At 40.9% G+C, this 21,815-nt stretch overlaps 2 protein-coding genes across 8 annotated transcripts in view; one reads left to right on the top strand and one right to left on the bottom strand.

The window, feature by feature from the left end:
- Nucleotides 1-21,815, top strand: part of zmp:0000000926 (ataxin-1-like) — a 79,818-nt gene that overhangs the window by 29,841 nt on the left and 28,162 nt on the right. The gene's annotated exons all lie outside the window — the stretch shown is intronic.
- On the bottom strand, nt 2,654-16,536 carry LOC119022446 (dysbindin-like). The gene is made up of 4 exons (XM_037103348.1): nt 16,098-16,536; nt 6,977-7,126; nt 5,899-6,048; nt 2,654-4,002 (listed from the first exon to the last, which is right to left on the bottom strand). Exons 1-4 carry the CDS (start codon nt 16,138-16,140, stop codon nt 3,707-3,709), a joined length of 639 nt encoding a protein of 212 aa, XP_036959243.1. The 5' UTR covers nt 16,141-16,536; the 3' UTR covers nt 2,654-3,706.

Raw genomic sequence — 21,815 nt, 5'->3', positions numbered from 1 at the left:
TAAGTCCTGTTATCTTCTGTAGGAACTGGTTATATTGCATATCGGTCAATGCTTTTCAGTCTTAACATGGGCTATTGGGTTAGAATACAAGGCACTGGAGGGTAGATTCTTTGAGACTATTCTGTTTTCATTGTCATCTTTGATGACCTTGGTGAAGAGGGAGGGAGTTACATGGACTGTGCTTATGGATGAAAAACGAACGATGGCAAAGTGGTAGAACTGGAAGCGAGTGATGAACTATTGTTGACTCTGCTTTTAAGAACTTGGACCGATTCAGTAGCTTTGATAGCAGAGCGGTATCTGAAAACATGGGTTATTGAGACAATCTAAGCTTAAAGCTCCTGGATTTAAAATTTCTAAAGGCAGAGTCAGAGTGATCTTAATTCACAAATGAAAGCTTGGTTAACTTTGACATAAAGGAATATGCAGTGACTATGGAAGATTTTACTGGTTTACATTGCAAATATAATTTAGGTTGATGCAGCGTATGATGGCTCAACTCCAACCACAGTCTGTTATTAGTATTTTTTCATTATATCTGAACCCCGTAGGGTATGCAGCATTAAGGGAATGGTACATTTCATGGTGATAAAAAATGAGGAATTTAATAGACACTGTGCATAGTCACTGAAGTTCTCACTATGTCCCCCACCTGGGGAGTTTTGATGAATGCGTGTCTATCAAGTGGAAATCTCATGTGCATCTATCGGTTGAAGCACTGGAATATGCAGTTGAAGACGGTGGGTCTGGACATGTTAGTCTCTGACTGAGAGACTACGTGCAAGCTCTTTGCCAAGACGAAAATCAGTTTCAACTCCTGTATCATAGAATGGATGACAATACCAATCCAGGTCAGGCATGGTTCAGCTCTTCATAGCTTGACAAATGGATCTACGAACAACACCAGTCCTTACAATACACTCTGGATTGGTACATAAACCCAGTATAAAAAGGGCCCCAGGACTTAATTATAGATTGTATTTTTTAACTGTACCTATAAATGCCCGGTGTAGTTTATTATGACGTTGTTGCAGCCTCTCCCCTGCTGAGCTTCCCAACATAAACACAAAGAGTGGCAGCAGAGCAGAGTGTCTGCGGTAGAGACAGTGAAGTGAATCGAGTGAAGGTAACTCAAAGTTGTGATTTTAAGCCTTCACAACTAAAATGCCCAGTGCACCTTATCAAGTTTAAACATGTAAACATGCAGAAACTGTTTTACACAAGGCCATCGCACTGACTGGGCTAACTATACTACTGGTACTCCAAACTGAAAGCTGTCTGTAGTCTAACTCTTTAGCTCAGATTGCAACATACAGGCATCTTAGAATATAAAGGAAAAATCCTGTGAACTTGGCTGCCAAGGTAAACCAGCCCCTCCTCCCTCTACCGGCAGCACCTATAGGATATGACTCACATCAGCAAAAGGAGAAGGACTGATACTAACTGAAGTCGGTGCCCTTCATTACTTGTCATCACAATTTTGATGTTAGGAATATTTTTTATTTGAATTACTGTTTAAGTTTGTTCCCGGTGAAATATTATTGAGTTGCATTCCATTATATTTCTGTTCTGAATTGGATAATTTTTCAGATGATGTATTTCATTGTTATGGCAGTAGTTTCTTCATGAAAAAGGACCGATAAGAATATTTTTTAAAAGGAATTAATAAATATAATAGCAATAAATATCAATGGGAATGTCAGTATTAATAATGGTGTAAAGATACCCATCTCTAGAGACAACCGAGGACAGACTTAACTAAAAAAGATGTGTATCGAGTAACTCAATTAATTTACTTGACATTGTGCACAAAAGGAAGCTGAAGAAATAAAGGAAAATATTGAGTTAGACCTCATTGTTACATCTTTGTTTTTAAATCCAAGCCAAGTCCAGACACTGGTGGCTTTGGTGAGGGGGTGAAGTGCTGATGTGATGTGGAGCAGGACTGCTGATTAGCTCAGTGGACCCTTGGGTGCTGGACATAATGAGAGCTGGAGGTGAATGAGGTCGAGGAGGGTTTAATCTGACATCTCAGTGGCAGCTGATAGCAGCAGATAATAGAACAGTTTGAGTTTGACAGCAACAAAACGATTGGCTCAAAGGGCCGGTGTGATTGGTTTAGCTGAAAGAGTGAATGCCCTCGGTCACTTCATCGAATTGTAAGATGGAAGAGAGAGAGAAAGGAAGTACAGAGAGGATAAATAAAAGACCGAATACCAAGTAACTTTAATCCAACAAGGGGCAAACTTGTGAAACAAGAAGAACGAGAAAGCTTGAAGCACAAAGGCGAGAGGATCAACTGCCAGTATGCAGAGTATGAAAGAGTTTTCTCTGTGCAGACATTCTTTTCTCCGCTGTATCAGACAGGTGAACACAGTATGGCCTTTAATAGCATTCTAGCCATCCGAGAGAGAGGGTGTGCTCGTCATGTTTGCCGTTTTTAAATATCAGGTTCCCATATGAACATTAGAACAGGTTGTGCTCGCTCACAATCATCTCTCCTGTTCATACTGGCCTGGAACTCCCCCCCCCCCATGTAAAGCGAATTCAGTGTAAATTATGTTCTGTTCAGACACGTGCTTGCCTCTTCGCTCTGGCATGAAATTTGAAGACAGTCAACACAGAACACAGTAAGCACAGTAAATTCAGTTAATTCAACAGTAAGTTCTCTTTTTATTTAGCCCATAACAAGATATTCAAATGAGGAAGAGACTAACATCATGATTAACACTGTAAAAAGGTTGTTTTGATATTTACCAGACACACCTTCACAGACACGCCTTTACGCAAATATTAAAGATGCATTGCAAAGCGGATGAACAAACAAAAATTTGTCCGCTGAATCAAACTCCAGGCGGGTACAAATACCAAACTGTCATGGTACATGTCACGTGGATTAGAGAAGGAACATGCAGGTGTCACCTGCATCATTAAGTAATGCATCACTGTGAAGTTACGTACATAAATGAAAACATAAAATGTCGTCACAAACAAGAACATAATGGCATGCATTTACGAACACAGTTCCATTCACATGCACACAGTCATGATAACATTGTCAAAGAGGGAAACCTTTTTGTTAGGTTTTTCTCACAGAGCTTCATTTTTGCGTTGTGTTGATCTCTCCGAAATCCCAAAAAGAAGCAGCTTGATTCTTTGACTTAAGCTTGAGCTATGTGCCTTTGAACTCGGTCCACTCAGATTGCCCTCAGCCATGCTGTCGAAGGCAATCTGCCATACTTGTTCTCTGATTTAACTTCGTTTCTGTTATTTGACCTGTTGAAAACCTGTCAGTAAAGCAAAGATACGCTGCAGCCTTTTTGTTTCACATATCTGTTCAGCACCTGTGCTTTCAAGACACAAAATGGGTGAGGTTTTCCCTCTGGTACTTAGACAAACATAACTTAAACTGACAATTTCCTTCAAGTCAGCACATGAGAGTTGTTGATGACTCGTGTTGTTTGTATGTAAGGAAACTTGGGCTGGCCCTGTCATCAAGGGTTCAAACAAACAATGAAACAGTTTGTAAAAGTTGCTTGGATAAAGAAACATCTGAAAAAGAAAAATCTGGTTCACTCACGAAAACATTCAAACGACAGAGCAAATCACCGCTAGGTCAACCATGCTAGTTTCCACAAAATGAAATATGTAGAGAGAACTTTTTTTACCCTCTCTATGTATTTGTACAGAGAATCAAATTCAGTCTTTATGAAGATTTAGTCGCAAGGCATCTTTCTTCCTCGTCTTCCTCCTCTGTTTCTTCATCCCTGGTGTCAGGGACAGAGGTCAGCAGCAGAGTGTCGACATGGACCTCTTCATCATCCGACTGGATCACAGGTGTGTCCGCTCCAGCCCCGCTGGTGTCACTGGAGCCAGATGAGGTGGAGGACATGCGAGGCTTTGTGCCGCGCTGAACTTCATTTTGCCGTTTCAAAGGTGCCCGCTCCCTGTAGACCACCTCTGCATCTTCATCCTCCTCCTCCTCCTCTTCGTCTTCAGCATCTGTAGGCAGAAGCTGTTAGAACATGTCTGTAACTCATCTGTCAGTGCAAGTTTTATTTTACTGAGTTCCCCTGCATTATTCAGTTTGTTTGTTCGGCCGGGTTCATGGGAGTTGAGTGATAGCTCACGTTATTTAAGCTGAAATGAGATCGAGACACTCGATCACGTTAAAACTTTTTTATAAAATTAGGTGAAGTGTCAAGGAGGGCTTAAAACAAGGCATTAATAAATCCAGGAATTCTTAAACTTAATCACTGTTTTTCAGATGTGACTGCTCAGTTACATGTAAAATGTCTTACAGTAGTTAATGCACAGTGTTGTGCCTTTTTTTTGCAAGTATTTTTGCCGATTACAGATTTGAAAATATTTTCTATCCACTTGCTGATGCCTGTGTAGCTTTACTGTCCGCACATACGTTCCCATCTAACTGCACAGAATAACAAGTCTGTCTTGTAATGGAATTAATATCATACAGTAAAAATTCATTTCATGGTACGTAGGTGATAATTATAAAGTAGCATATTTGAAACATCTTTTAAATTACCCTCCAGTCACCATAGTAATTACCTCAAAATGTATTGTAAATGATTGCAGTGTGTTTCAGTAATAATCTGCTATATTCTTCCAATAAGCATTTTATAAATAGCCAGTCATTTCTCTAGCACATTTCCTGGAAACATCCTCTTAACTTCTGTTGATCGTGCCATTTTATTTTCCAGCGAGTCTCTGTCTAACTTCCTCTCAGCAAGTCACTGAATTAAAAAGTATTTTTTGCAGCTCAGGTTCCAACTCGTTGCTTGTCACTGAATTAAAGTTTTTTTTTTTTTTTAACCATTTACATTTTCACCAGTTTTATCACTTGAGCGGATCAATCCAACTGTGGGACATATTCCTAAATTCTGATTTTATGTAGTTCGCCACTATGAATATGTATTTAATAAATACAAATAATAATAATAATTTGTATTCAATACATACAAATAAAATTTGTATTTAATACATACACATTAAAAGGCCTAAAATTGTCCAAAATAGACAATAAAGGAATAAATACTCTTTATGCATTTATACAGTAGCCTGCTAAACAGAAAGCAGTAATTATCAGCAGAAGTTATGCAAGTTTCCTGGAAATCTGTGATAGAAATAACAAGCTTTTTATTAACTGCTTGTTTGAAAATAGCAGAATATCATTATGTTAAGTACATTTTAAGGTAATTATCATAATTGGTTTCTTGGTAATTATGACATAGATAGGTGGATGTACTTTATTGATCCCAAGCTGGGAAATTTCGGTGTAGCAGCAGCAGCAGCAGCAGCATTATACACAGAGACAAAACCACACAATGAAATAAGAGGAACAACCTATACATATTAAATAGCAATATAAAAAGTAATATACAAAAATGTGCAAAATGTATAAAAGTGTATAAATAAGCAGAGTAATTGTGGACGTACTTATCACTGAAATTGTAAATGTTACCCATTATACCTACAGTCTTATCAAACTGTTCCACTGGCAGAAGGAGATATACAATGCAAAATGTACATAATTTCTGGGCAAAAAAAAAAAAAAAAAGTTAATCAGAAATGTTCGTTTTTGACCAATGGTGATATTTAATTTTTAAGATTTTATTGGCTGATACCAATGACATGATGGTATTATTGTGCATCCCTAATTAAAAAAAAAAATCCATCATACTGTGTCATTGACAAAAAGATTTCTCCTACATACAGACATAAAGTAATAAATACTGACTTTCTGTGTTTTAGGAGTGTTTTTTGTGAAGTGGCCTGCCAATGTAAAATTGTAAAATGGACTTGACAGTTGATAATGAGAATAGCTAAAAGTATAGTACAGTGGTTGCAGGTCAATTTTGGCTCAGACGCAATCATCACCTGGTAGTGGAGATGCCAGCGCTCCCTCATCTGCTCCTGAGCCTGAGTTGAGAAACACGTCAAGGGCCTCCTGGTCGGAGATGTCCATCAGGTCCATCTGCTCCAGAACATCCACGTTCACCTCCATAGAAGAGATACTTCCCATGGGGGCTGCACATGCAGACACACCAGCACGAATAACATACATTCACACTGCTTGTGTCAAAAGCAATACACAACATTTGAATGTTGACACTATGTCCTTGTACAGTACATTTCCCTTTCTGACGTTTAGCAGACGCTTTTGTCCAAAGCGACTTACAATAAGTACATTTGTCACAAGAAAGAACTCACAATGTATCACTATCGAGAAAGTAAAAACGAAAAAATTGAGACAATTTTCAAGCCGTCGTCTGAGCATCATAGCTGCTATTCATCAAGGTTGCAAGGTACATAAGTGCTATGATTTAAGTGCTGTGGGTAAGAACATACAAATGCATATTCTTTTATTGGGGGGGGTTGTACATTGGCCTATGATGTGCACATAGTCATAATCACCTGGTTAATAAATAATGACAATTAAGGAGAGATAGGTGGATGATGTAAACATCTTAACTATTAGGTATCACCATGAAACTTGTCCCTTCCTTTAAGACAATATTTTTTTCTTTTTAATTGTGTGTTTGAATAGGCTAATGAGGCATTATTTGTATTAAAGTGTACTATTTTGCAAACTTTTTCAGGACAGAAATCTGAGCAGTGGATGAAGCCAGATTTAAAACATTTTAAACATTTTTAGATTTTTGTCATGTTTTTAGAATACAATTTTACATCATATACAGTAAACAGTGTGTAAATGAACAAACACCCCTGAAAAAACCTTCACAATATAGGAATAAAACTAGAAAGATTGGTGTACATAAGTTCTTCTGAAGTGAAGATTTCTGGCTTAGAGTGTGAGAAAAAAAAGTCAAGTCAATTTTATTTATTCACAAGGAGTTTTTACGACCTGTTCAGCACAGGACACCAACCACTGTATGAGATTTTTTTTAAAAAGCCTCCAGGTAAGAACGCTATGTAAGAATGTACTGTCACTCACGTTTCCTGCAGTCGATCTGCAGGTGAGAAGAGGGGAGGTAGTTGTCAACGTCATGGTGGTAAACCTCTTCAAAAAAGCGCTGCCTCTCCCTCAGTTTCAGGTGCTGGGCTGAGTCATTGTCCAACACCCTTTGGGAGTTGTCTGTCTCCGCTGACCACAAAAACAAGACAAACACACTTAAAAAACATCAACTGGCTTTTACTGCTGTCATGTCGATTCTGTCTTTCTTTCTTTCTTTCATGAAACAAGCCAAGTATGTGTTCTTTTAACATACAAATAATCTTTTCTGGAAAGCAGATGGAATCAGAGTGAAGAAGGTCTGTTGAGATGGACACGTTTGTTTTTTTGTTTGTGACTGTTTGCCACCCTCTTACAGGCAGCTAATGGTTAAAATAATGGTGTACCAAAATTGGTCATAAATATTGTGGAAGCCAGTTCTTGGGAAATTTGTGATAAGTCTTGTCGACACCCACATCTAGCTGCAGGCTTTTGCTTTGTAGTTGCCAAACCTCCCAACAGAAGGGCCATTAGCTCATCCAATAGAAACACAGTAACGTCCAAAATAAGATAAATTGAATATGTATAATTTGTCAGATGTTATCAGTGCTTAATGTCAAAAGCAATGTTTTTCCAATACAAATACTAGCAGCCCTGTTTTGCCAACAAATGTGGCATCGGGAAATTACTTCAATGAAATAACTGAAATACTTTTCTTAGTAAGCTGCTGTCATATCGTGTCTATACACAACTGAGTATTTTGTTTTCTTTACCCTTTTTCTTTCTTTCCCTTTATATTCCCACTTTGCTTCAGCCGGCCCGGAGGAAAAGGTTTGCATGACATTTTTTTCTGATCTCTAACAGTCGTCATCAAACACACATCAAGTTTAAAAGTCAGTTTCTCAACAAACGAAGATTGCACTAATGGCATCGCAGTAGCTATATGATTAAGCAAATATTTGAAAATCTGCTGCAACTATGTTTTGGAGTAACCTAAAGTCATTTGTGGCCAACTGCTCAAAACACAACTTTTGAAAGGCAGCTTCCTTCCTTGCATATTTCCATTGCAACAGTGCAACAATTCAGTGAATGTAAATATCTGCTGATGGGATTTGCATGTGTGCACAGATATTCTCACACTATTACAGTGTCTTTGGTTGATGTTTGGACAGAAGTTAGCTGGTGTGTCTTTTGATTGGCTTTTAGGGTTTTAAAGTTTTGTGTCTGACAAAAGCTTAACTGTTACCCTGTAGCTTAAGCTAAGCTCACACCAAACAAATTTTACACACAATTTTCTGGTCGCCTATTGTTTGTTGAGGTTGCCGACAAAAAAGCCCAAGATCGGCATCATGTCGGCGCTTGCTCCCTCGTGTAACAATCAGTGCCTGTATTGTTCAAAGGCATGATCCATGTGCTGGTTGATGTGTTGCCAATGCCTGCTGGCATCTAGCAGTTTAAATATCTGGCTGAGTCACCAGTGGGTCGGCGAGCCAGGAACGAGTTACCGTCGATGAGAGTAGACGCTCTTTCCCCTCTCCCTCTTTCCTCTTCCTCTCCTCTGTCAACATCGGTAACTGTCTGAAACCAGTGTTATCATGCATTTGTATGGAGTGAGCACAATAATAGCCCATTATGCCAGTCAGAATACATACATGACCTCCTTCAATATTTTTATTGTAATATGAGAAGACAGGTTCATGTTTTCAGGGCAATAATAAAAAACCTTGCTGCCTGTGCATCCTTTTCCTTTCCCTCACCAATATTATCTTCTTTTATTTCCTCGTTTTTGTCACTGAGTAGCAGCACACAAACAACTACCGTATTTGGACTGTGTGTTTCCCTCATCACATTTTGCATATATGATCCTGTAGTATGTAACCCCCTTACACTGATCAATTGTCTAAACCCAGTGTACAAGTAAGAAAAATGTGTGTAACGAGAACAGCACAGCGATTTCACAACATGGAAAGATGTGTAGTGTGGTCAAGTACCATCGCTGATCTGCGGTTACTCTTTCCTTAGTGTTTACGGACTCAAATGTAAGAAACCAAAAGGTGCAGGAAAGGATGAGTCTGCTACTGCAAAACTTATACATCGCTGAAGACACCCTCTGCCTGCAATTCATGACGTCACTGAGATATGTTTTTATTTCAATGCATGACAATACAGAGTGTTATGAAAAACAAATGAGCATCTGTCCTTAGATCTACCTCCCACTTTGACCTCTGCCAGGCTGTCCAGCTGTGGTTGTATAACCATGCTACATCCTCCTCAGCACACATTGTGCTCTGGCCCTGTGGGCCCCATGAGCTGACACTTTGACTCATGTCACCAGTGTTGTAATGTTTGTGATTGTATGCATGCTCACGTACACTGTATGTGTGTTTGCACATGCATTCGTGCTTTTGTGTGCACACGTGTTTGTTTGTATGCCATTTAGTTTATGCTCATTTTGTCACCAAGCATGTGTGTGTGTGTGTGTGTGTGTGTGTGTGTGTGTGTAACGTGTAATACACCTCCATGACTAACATGTTCACATGATGCCGACAGATGGATGGAGCATGCACAACAACAACATTCGCTTTGCTTCAGCTCCAGACATTTCGGGTGCTTTTTCTTTTTTTTTTTACTTAATCTGTGGCATCCAGCCTCCCTTTTCAGACGGCTCCATCTCCAGAGAGAAAGCTAGTCTATCAGCCATTGCTCCACAGCCCTGGGGGTGAGTGTGTCCACACTTGTGCTTGGCAGCCCTGTATTCTGTCATTCAAGCTGTCTGTAGAGGCAATAAACCACTCAGTTCACAATCTGATATTCACAGTCAAAGACATAAACCCTGCCTTTTGTTAATTATAAAGTAGTGTCCACACATGAATATTTAAAAAAGGTCATGTATGAATCAAACTAGAGGAACATAACTGAGTGCAAGATTTTTATCTCATCACTTGTATTTTTGGCATCAGAAATGTGCTGTTAGCTGACATCTTAAAACTGCTGTAAGGAACTTTCCTTTATCTGTTGATTCTGGCGCCTCCTGTGGGAAAATGTTCATAACTGAAACAAGGTTCATTTTGTTATAGACTCACTGGGATAAGAATCTGACCCTTTTACAGACTTACTATAAGAATATAAGAATATAAGAATAACTATTTTAATCATAGAAATAGCCAGTCCTCTCGCTGATGGTCTTATTTGCTCATGTAGGTCATATAGAGGGATCATCAAATTTAGACTGTTTCATAACCAGTTGAAAGTTCTTTGTAGTAAGTCTTTGTGCAGCCACACTTTGAGTTACCATTCTGAGGACAAACGACCAGCCCAGCTCCGATCAGAATAATGTGAATCATGCACTTACAAATACCACAACAAATTAATTAGTTAAAAATACAAAGAATAAAATCATGGCCCTAGCCAGCATGAGTTAGGCTTAACTAATACCCCCCTTTGACAGCACTGTCCAGCGAGACACAAAGAATAAAGATAGGATAAAGGATAAAGTACAGTGGGATGGAACTGCTTGTGACCAGTTCTTGCATGGCATTTGGCACTGAAGATTAAGGTATGTCATCATATTTAGGGGACCAATAGAGAGCAAAAGGGAACACGTATTTTTGCAAGCTAACCTGGAAGTTAGCCTCACCCAGGTCACACTGACTAAAAGCCTACGTGATTTTTCTGACTTATACATTTCATTTAGCAAGATGATCTAACGTTAGGCTATGAATGAACTAAATCGCGGTCACATGACTTCAGCCTCACCACTGCCGTACACTATTACACTATACTAATCACACTTCACTATGAAACATCCACGAGTTGGAATGTAAGAATTAGAATGCTTTGTCACTAAAGTCTGCCTGTAAAGACGGATCGGTGAGTAGATGACTCGACGCGATGACAATTAATGTCCCTGACAGTGGCGGTAGTCTCAGTTAGCCCCAGGTTAGCAACCGCCTTTTTAGTGTCAAATTAAAGACAAACATGGGTTGTTTGACGAATGTTTATGTCTTAGAACACTTCATTCTTGTGGCTCTCTATGTCCTCAATACGCCAAGCTGCCAAAACCTCCTGCCACCTCGGCCGCCTGCCAGTGTCCACGACCAGTCAGAAGCTTGAGACAAATAAACCAGTTACTATGTAACAGCATGACGAGGCTTCTGATGATGATGATGATGAAACTAAACAGCTTACGTAAACGTCAGTCATGCCCGCTGGCCTTATGGGGTCTCTCTTTCTCTCCCTCACTACTCAAGTGGAGATAGCCAGTGGACACGTCCGGCCCACGCAAACGCTCAGCTGCTCCATCTGTCTGCCTCTTCGCAGGAGGAAAAACATGTATGTAAAAGATTGACTCATCTCGATAACCTCTGAGTTTTCTTCCACCCTGCTGTGAAAGATGTGTAGGAGGCCTCCATGCAAATTAGCTGAGGTTACATTACTACCATGCTCTGCTTGAGAACCAGGTGGTGTTCATATCCTCTGTTGTGGGATTCCTTGCTTTTGACAGGGTTTATTAACTGCCAATGATCTTTTCGTGGCTGATGTTTTTCTCCACTTTCAGCCTTGAATCCAACGTTGTTTACTCTTGACTTAGCATCTATAAACTTGAACTCTCTTAGAGACAAACCGATATCACAAAAGAGCTTGTGATGTATGGTCCTCGAAAAAAGATGGCATGATGAACAAAGGCACAGGATGGACACTGATGTTCAAGATGGGCTTCTGCAAGGGTTGGTGAGCAGAATATCTAAAGATGCAAAAGTTCAATGAAATAGTCCCGGTGTTAAATGAGGCAACTCATTGAGTATTTAGGCTGCTGCTTTACACATCTAGGCTACAAAATTCAGGTCACATGGAGAGGATTTACTGTAGGTGGGTCAAGGAATGGAGAACAGCTGTGATGGCTGCTGCTTTGATGGGGAGGTTTTTGCCTTGGGATGTTAAGAGATGCTGCTTATAGAGGAGGAAGAAGAAAACAAAAAAACAGGACAGAAAAGGAGAGAAAGAGAGAGGGAAGTCCCAGTCCACATCTGCTGGTTCCACACTGATTTACCAGATGTATTTTACGTCTACGACTGCCGAAGCTCGACTGGAACACATCAGGGCTTTGTAACAACCGCTGATGCATAGTGGAGACAATATTATTTGAACAGAAGCCAGAATTATTAATTCAGCATGACTGCTGTATGCAAAAGGGGGCTTCTGGCAGGGTTTCACAGCTCATTCTGTTGATGATTACTATGGGACACAGAAGCAGTGTTGTTAGCGTTACAAGTCTCAGTTCGGGGATCACCACTCATTTCAAAGACGGAGCCCTATTAAGGTGTTATCTGAGGACTGAAGGCTCTCCAACGAACCTTCACCTTTTCCCCAAAGTGAGGCATTGCCATGGCATTTACCATGTAGTGACATCACCAGCCTGAGAATATTCACTTATTTGTTTATTTCAGTTGAAGCCTGGGTGATTCAAGGATGCGTTTTCAGTTTAGTGGGATCTGTAGACCAGTAGAAACAGTAATCTATTATGTTTAAGTATTGAGCGACTCATTATACTAAAAGTGTTCCATTGGCATACTTTTTCACTATATTACTCTAATTCTACCAGACTACAAAGAGCACCTTGCTCTAATACATTGTTAAGAGGCTGGTAGTCAGCTAGGTAGCCAGGCTTGCTAATGATTTAAGCATATATTAACACACAGATTGACTCATCACTTTGCTTGTGATTCTGGTTTTGTGAAGGCCCTTAAAAAGATACTATACTTCAACCACATTTTGACATGTGGAGAAATGTGTTGCTTGGCAAGACTAATGTGACTTTAATTTTGGCCTCAGAGAAACCGCAACTTAGGGCCCGTTTCCACAGAACAATTCTTTGTAACAGAAAGGCACTGGCGCTGTGCTTGGGAGCAACGGGTTGAAGTGCTCAGAAAAAATGCTGAGCATTGGCTTTGATTGACATTAGTTAAGACCATGATAACAGAGGGTAGATCACACAGCTAACAACATGTCATACAAGTACAACACTCAGCTGGGAGAAGGCAGGTCCGCTCCAACAAATAAAACTTTCTGTCTCTGTTATGATCTCAGGATAGACAAACACAGCCAGCAAGGTGTCTTTTCTTTTTTATAAGTTATCATGGTCAAGGGTGATGAAACCTGCTAGATCTGATATGATGGGTTGCCAGAAAAACAGTGGTGGTAAATGTGGGATATGGCTCTTCCACCTATGAGGCTCCTGTGATTTTGTGATTTTAATGGTTGGTGGAAGAACGCAAGGGAGAAGACTCGCTCTGTTCTCAGAGTTGGTTCTGGTCACTAACTGAGTTAAACTTTACAATATTTAAAGAGCTGCCCTCTGAAATCCCAAAACACTTGTGATCTGTGACAGGACCGATGCCCCCTACCCAGAGGTCCCTGCTTCATCTCAGCCCACTCTGAACCATAATTACCTCGGGCTTATACTTATGTAATACTTGTACAATCCGTTTACTGCACACCCCACAACATTGTAGTGCATGACTACGCAGCTTACTGCCTTAGCTGTGTGCACATGAATGCACGTAGGATGTGTGTGTTGGCTCACGTTGTGGGAAAAGAGAAAGTCAGAAAGAAAGAAAGGAAGAAAGAGGGAAGGAAGGAAAGAAAGAAAGAAAAAAGGAAAGAAAGGCGTTTGTCAAAGAAAGGAGAACGTGATGTTATGTAACCTGAGCCTGCTGTGCTTTATTCCTGGTGTAAAGTAACTGTAGTGTCAGTGATTTGAGGCAAAGGGCTTTACAGGGTCTGCTTGCCTCAGCTAAGCTACATACTAACAAATAAAAGGGTGCAGTGACGCCATGCTTTTGTCGCGTGTCAGAAAAAGGGAAAGAAAGATTTTCTTAGTACGAAGACAAATGAAATAATATCTATTCAGTTTGTGTGTGTTCCCACTGTTTTCTTCTTTATCTTCTCTGTATTCTCCAGACATGTTCATTCTTGCTTTGCTGTTGAGACGATCGTCAGCACTTCCTTCATATTTAGGAATCTAACACACGCAGAGGTGGTTGCTGTGTGTGTTTCAGAGAGGGGTGGGGGTGGGTGGTCCGGGGCCAGAGGTGTCAGTTGAGCTGAAGCACATGATTTCTTCATCCTCCTGATTATTCTTGCACAGTCTGATCCTCTTTCCACTTCCACTGCTCTGCTGCTGATAATCCACACTGCTAGTTTTCATAATCCCATTTCAAATATGACACATCATTCTCTCAGGTTGTTTTATTTAGCCCCAGAATGCAATGTGTAATTCTTTCTCTCTGTTTTCCTTCTCTTCTGGCTACCTTATCAGCATCTTTCAACCCTGAGCAAATGCGTCATGACCCACTCTATGTCACATCAGTGGTGCAGTCATACATCAGAAGTCCTGGGAACTGCACTGGAAGGAAGGGAACAAATGTTCCTATTGAACCAAAGAGTCACATGGTGAAGCATTCAATCCCCCTGTGGCAGGCGGAAAAAAGAAATCCCATGATCATCTTTTCTGTTTTCAACGAACACAGAGACTGGGTGTTCGTGTGTGAGAGCTCGTAAAAGCAGTTGCACTGCATGGCCAGTCACATTTGACAGCCCATCTATCTCTAAACTCCACCCCCTCCTCTCTGGCAGCTCCTTCTTTTCCCCACCGGGGGCCAATGATGGTGTCACCCAGCTCACAGCAGTATATGGCCTCATCATTTTTAGGTATTACTGTTATTATTTACCGAACCAATGGCTTCTCTCTGCCGGCCTAGTGGCCACAGCGGTCCATCAAGCGTAAATCATTTATGAGTGAGATCACTGCACCACAACAGGAACCTCCCCCGCCATGCTTCCCCGTTCCTTCTCCGCCCCCATACACATATCTGTATACATACAGGCATGTAGTAGAAGTAAATACCAGTGTCCCACTGCTGTCAAACTGCAGGGGGCTCTACCTGCAGCCTTGATCAGCACATTCTTGAACCTATCGTGTAAAATCTACGTTGGTGTTTACCTCACAGTCATCTTGAGGTTTCTCTGATCTCAGCGGTGCATCTATATCTTGAATCTCGTCTAACCGCCCACTCTGTAAGTGTCTGATCAGATAGTGTATTCCCCAGGCTGGTCCCTATTCCCAAAGCCATTAAGGCACATCACTCAGGGCTAAATGCAAAGATGACCTCCAGCCATGTCCACTGCTCCCTCCCCATTTAGTTCAATCAAAACAGGGCTTTCAGAAGACTCCACAGAGCTTGCATGTCGTGCTCTGCCTCACACAGAAAGGCATTCATTAAGGCAGCACGTAGTATAAGAAAAAGGCAGATTATTCTTGTATCACTTAAACACAAAATACAGCTAGTGTGCAGTAATGAGTTCAATTTAGAAGCAAGACACGATGTCCCCCCCCCCTGCAGGCAGGTAGCAGTTAGCGCGTCTTCCCTTGTTCTATATAAAGGGCTTCTTCCTGTTGCTTAGTCAGACTTTGAGAGGCAGTTGTTATCCTTTCACTGTGATTAAACCTCATCTGCATCAACAGAGTTGCACCACCATCAAGGCTGTCTTCATTAAAAAAAGAAATGGCCTGTGGCTGTTATCATTACTTTGGACAAGTTGTGTTCTTTTACAGAAGTTGCTAATGAGGGCCGAGAAATAAAAAGGATGAACTGAACATGCATAACTTTGTGTTTTTTCTTGACCGATGATTTAATGCACCCCGAGGAGCTGGTTTCTTAATACTGTAGCGCCTACTGTACACACTATAATATAATGTGATATGTAACTGCAGAATTTAACATCTCTCATTAAGGAGTTCACTGTGTTGTTGAGAGGCTCTGAACGATGAGTCGTGATTTGTGCGCAGCAGAAGCAGTATTAGGGAATAAATAACCTCCGCGCAATAAAACTTTTCCCTGGCATGAGTTATGGAACAATATCCTGAGAGACCATACTGTGGAAATGAATGTAGTAAATCACTCCCTGGATGACAAAAAGCACATTAAGTGTTACATTACAACAATGCAAAGTAAAATCCCTGCAGAACATTAAGTTCAGTGTATTGTACAATACTGTGAGTCTGCTCAGTACCACTTTCCCTTCAGCTGCATTTCTGTTAACTCATACACTGTTGGTTACTTACATGCCAGACGCTTGTTGTGGTTGGCTGACCCAGTAGACGACATGATCCAGTGGATGTGGGACTGGCTGACGAGAGTGTTTTGCCTTTGAGTGTGTGTGGATTTTTTCTTCTTCCCTCCTGTCAAGGCTCCAGGACAGGATGCTGGTGTGTATAGTGGCTGGTCATCTATTCATTGCATCTCTTGAGTTTTTGGCACCAGGACCATCAAAGACAGTGCATTCACAGAACACTTTACCTCCCTCCCCTCCTCTCCTCTTTCTCCCACTCTGCTCTGCCTTTTTGCTGTGTTTAGCGTCTCTCCCCCCCCCCCCCCCTTTTGATCGCCTTTGCTGTTCTTTCAAGGTTTTCCCTCTCACTGCTTCACACTCTCATCGCAGCCGCCTCTCCGTGTCTCACACACACAGGCACAAACACACACACACACACACTCTCTCGCTCTCCCTGTCAGACAGACTCAGTAGGGTTGTAAGGAGCTGTGCAGCTTAGGGAAGGGGGGAGAGTGATAGTGGGCTACGGCATTGTGGCCTGTACCAAGTGGTGACTGCGAGGGGGTCAACAGGATCAGAAGCAGTCTAGGCTTTTACATAATGCTGAGGGAATATACCAGGATTAGACCCCTCCCATAACCACCATCACCGCCTTGCTGTGGATTTTTGATTTATTCACTTTGTTGTAGGATGAAAGCTTGAGAAGTGAGCTGCGATAAGAGAGGAGGTGCTGCATGTTCATAAATCACCACACTCTTAGAATCACTCAAATTAAATCTGAAATTTACATAATGCACACACTGTTATATATATGTTATATGTAATACAATTTATGTAATACTATTGAATGTTATATGAATTGTGTTATATCATGTTAAGTTAAATACCTGCATTAATTGTTCTCTTGAACAGTACCATTTTCTTATAAAATATACTTTACAAAGGATTACATGGTTTAACTAATGGCCTAATAAAAGGTCCAGTGTGAAGGATTAAGGGAGATCATTTGGCAGAAACGGAATATAACGTTGATAATTATGTATTAATTAGTGTATAATCACCTGAAACGAAGAATCCTTGTGTTTTAGTGACACTAAAATTAGCCTTTCATATCTTCTGAGGGATGATGCAGAATACGCCATCATGTTGCACAGTGTGTGTCTACGGTAGCCCAGAGTGGACACACCAAGCACTTGCTCTTGACGGAGGATCAGGCATTCTTTATTTTTAATGGCCACCGTCGGCGAGTGTGAGACAGGGGATGCTCTTTGCACTGGACCTTAAAGGAGCAAGATATGTAAGATAGAGTTAAAACCTTCAAACAACATTGACTTTGTTTACAAGAGGTGAGTTTCAGCTGGGAGATACGTTTCATAAGCTCATGGCTAACTAGCTGTAAGCTCATGAGCTGGTGGTAGCTTGCAACAGCCAAGTGGAGCTATCAAAGAGCAGCAGTTGACTGTTAACACTATGTTGATACCTATATAATTCTGGCCATATTTTACACATTTAAAGAGCTTTCTAGAATTTAGTATTGCGTATTTCTGACAAAAACTCTACAGACATGTTAGCGTTCCTGTGGCTGCACGCACTAACACCACCATGCTATCACGCTCAGAGTGGCACTGCTAACATACAGATGCAGGTGTCATATGTACCATCTTGGTTTGGTCTTATTTAATTTAATTAGACACAAACTACCACTGAGGCTAGAGGGAATTTAATGTGTCTTGTACTTGGTCATATTCGTCAAATTTTCAATTCTGATGTCACGAAATATATTAAAATGTGTACTGTGGACCTTGAATATCTGTAGCAAATTTTTCTAACAATCCATTCAATAGTCATGCAGATGTCTGCCTCATGGTGGCGCTAGAGGAAAAGCTAGGGGACCATCAGTCAGTCGGTCCATCCAGAAGTTTGCCGTGACATTTTAGTCGGGATTGGTTGGGCTGTCTGGAAAAATTGCCCCGAATCCAACCCCAAATTCTGTGAGGCACACTTCCCATTATATATTTGTATTCTCAAAGTCCAAGCTGTGATAAACCCTGAAGGACATCATGAGGTGTTACGTTCTCAGACTTGACAAAGCTTCTGCAGAGCCACAGTGGACATTTTACGACTCTCTACACAGGCTGAAGGTTAGGGTTAAGGTTAAACAACTTGACAGATGTGTAAAATCCTCAAAGTTCCATTTTTATTGTTAACATAGCAATAATTTATTAACAGATTAATAATCAGCATTCACATCTTCTGAGATCAGAGGTTGCAGAAATGTGTTTGTCTGGTGTTAATTCCTCCCTAGCTATGCTTTGTGTCATTGGCTAAAACTTCATCAAGTCATTCCACCGGTCTAATGGACAGTCACCTCCTGGAAGTGAGCCTCAGACCATCCGTACCCACTCATTAACATTTACATCTGCAGACTCGATAGCTAATTAGAAGGGTGAAAAAAAACCCATTGCCCTTTTTAATGACTTGATAACATTTAGGCTTGATGGCTTATTAGAAAGTGCACCATTAATTATGTATAAATAGCAGCAGAGGAACGCTCTGTCCATGATATTTCCCACGATTCTTTGTATTATTTAGTACATTCGCAGGGATTTGTGGCTTCTTATTAAAAAAAAAACAAAAAAAAAACAGTGACTAGAATTACTTACATTCTGTGCAAATCAAGCTTTTTTTTCAAGCGTTTGTTAAAGAGGTCTCTTAATGCAAGCATGAACAACAGCGCAAGCATGTGCTAACATGTAATTAAGCACACGCACAGAAGAACACACCGTTTAAAATACACATATTCCCACAAATGCAAACTCACACACTGTGGCTGTCACACATGGGGGGTTAATAGGCACTTAGCATCCTGGATTCTTGCAGGTCCTGACTCCCCCTTCCCTAATAAGAGGCTTCTAACGGTCAATTACATCACACTTCAGCTGCAAGAGGCAGCTCCAGTCAAACCACTAATGTCATAGAGAACTCATTGCAGGCTACATAAGTAGATGGAGAGGTCTAATATTATATGATTTATGGCCATTTTAGCTTTCACGCTGCTGCTGTGGTCATCACTGAACTCTGAGAAGATTAATAACAGTTTCACAGGCAATCTATTTATTCACCTGATTTGCACCAGCAGCCTTGTTTAGGAAAGAGGGCACAGCAAGTCAGGCATAACCTGTTATAGGCTTGGCAACGGCTCATATCACTGTTGACATTTCAGAAATATGTGAGATAAGATCTTCCGTTTCGCTGCACAATGTCAACACCTCATCAACTGTAGAGGGCAGTACAATAAATGTTAAGGTTCCTCATCTCAGCCTCAGTTGTGAGTCAGTGTTGGCATCTGCTGGTGATGGTTGTGTATTACACTTAACTTGTATGAAGGGAGCGCCCATGCAAACCGTACCATACAACATGTTCACTCCTTCAACACATTTCACCCCTCTTCTGCACCATACAAAAAAGACTCTGCTACTTCTGTAAGTGAAATACCGTAAGTGAAACTGAACTTGTTGTCAATATCAGGAAGGATTTTTTTTTTCCATTTTTCATATCTTGACCAACATCAGATGGAGCTTTTTCTTTTGAATAGATGTTTTTTGGTAAATGAAACACAATCCCAATCACTATAATTTCTATCTCAGGTTTCAGATACTCCCAGGTTTAATTCATTCAGGTGAACAAAAGGGGATTTCCAGTGGCTGTTACACAGTGTTATTGTGTGTGAGTGTGTGTGTGTGTGTGTGTGTGTGTGTGTGTGTGTGTGTGTGTGTGTGTGTGTGTGTGTGTGTGTGTGTGCGTGCATGAGTGTGTGTGTGTGTGTGTGTGTGTGTGTGTGTGTGTGTGTGTGTGTTGTGCCTGTTGCTCTTTCAGCACTATCAGTGCTGGCTTCCTCTTTGAAACTGTGTTTTCTCAATTTTCTGCAGCATAGTCTCTGATGTGGCTTCTGAGTCATACTGTGGTAAATATACACAATTGCGCATGCACATACTATGCATGCACACACACATAAAGACACAGTCACAGACACATGTATTCACGTCTACGCACACCCTATTCATGGTCACTATTTATTGGTATTCTCATTGCCTTCACGTTGCACTTTGGTTGAGTATATACAGTAAGCTCGCTGACACAAGCTGCAGGATTTTCTCCGGTGAACAACACACAGCTGAGCCTCAGTGACAGACAAAGAAAAAAAAAAGTTCACATCTTTACTTCACATCCTCACAGCCTCACCAGACACTAAAGTCAAAGCCCTCAAACTTTATTAAAAAATATCACATTGTGCTGTATGGGGATATTCTGGGGGTCACCATGGCAACAGACATTCAAGTGCCAAATGCACAACGTGCACACCTGCCTGCCAGCTTTCCAACGTGTGTCTCTGAACCTCCCTGTTAGACAGTATCTAGGTGCTGTTTGCTAAATGTGGCAGGACGGAGAGGCGACAGTAGCAATGCTTTTGTTCTCATAGAGAGGAGCACTCAGCTCTGTCAAGGTGTTAATTAGCCATTGTGAGACAAGAAAGTTGTTAGGATTGTGCTTGCTTCAGCTGTGAGATGCTGAACCTTTTCTGTGAAACAGAGCTTTGTCTTGCCAGACTGTAAAGAATGAACACAGTGAGTGTTCGCTTCTTTGAAAGCAGCAATGCTTTATAAATACAACCACCACATTTCACATTCTCTTTTACAGTATATCTAGATGACATTAAAACTTTCTAACAGCACCTCAACTCAGTTTATGTTCTATAAAATGTGATTTACTAAAGCTCACTCAGGGGGGTCTCAAAATTCAAATGGTCACAGAACCTTGGTTGTGTTATGCGTGTCTGCGGGTGAGCTGTGAAAGTGTGCTCTTACAAGGATCAGTTATGGGTTATCATGATGGATTGTGATGTCAGTTTTGCAAGCGTGTGCAGTGTTTTTCAGTGTCTAAATGAGATCTGTGACTCATGTGGAGAAAACAGGCTGCCTGGACCGGGTGACTGACAGTATCGGTTTGACTCTGCATCCTGAGCCTTGCCACTGATATACAGCAATGAACTTCGTATTTTCTTGTGGATATTAGTCATTGTAAGATGAAAAAAACAAACCACACAGTAAAATGGTTTCGCGTGACCTGCTAATATAAAGGCCAACTGCATTTTGTGTTTCCTGTCCGTAAAAATGTCACATCACGTCCTCGTGTGATATTATTTATTTAGTGTGTCAACGCAACAAAAAAACACAACAGAGTTTGTTGTAGGAAGTTTTTTAAGAGTATGCATACATTTCAAAACCAGCAATTAAATCTGTGAATGCTGAATGCTACCAAAAAGGAGAAAAAAAGAGAATACTTTTATCTTTTTATTAACTTGTAAATGCATTAGTTCGGCGTGATCACAGTAAAAGAGATGGAAAAGGTGCCAACGTGTCACACTTTTAAATGGCTCTATTATTTATGTCTCCCTGGGGCTTGTGTGTATAATAGTTCATGTAAGGAAATAATGTCGCATTTTGATGTTTTGTGCGTGCGTGCGCATGTGTGTGTGTGTGTGTGTGTGTGTGAATATATGCATGAGTATGTGAGTCACGCACCACTATCCAGCCCCCTGGGCTTTGAGTTCAGATGCCCATCTTTTCAGCTCCTCTACTGCACACTGAACCCAGTGAACCTTCTGCTGTTTACACTCTCCCCCTCCTCCTGCTCGCTCTGTCTCTATTTATCTCTCACACACACTCTCATG

This window comes from Acanthopagrus latus, chromosome 7 (genome assembly GCF_904848185.1).
Source record: "Acanthopagrus latus isolate v.2019 chromosome 7, fAcaLat1.1, whole genome shotgun sequence".
Taxonomy (NCBI): domain Eukaryota; kingdom Metazoa; phylum Chordata; class Actinopteri; order Spariformes; family Sparidae; genus Acanthopagrus; species Acanthopagrus latus.
Note: the sequence above shows the minus strand (reverse complement) of the source record. Positions and strands in the feature narration are given on the sequence as shown.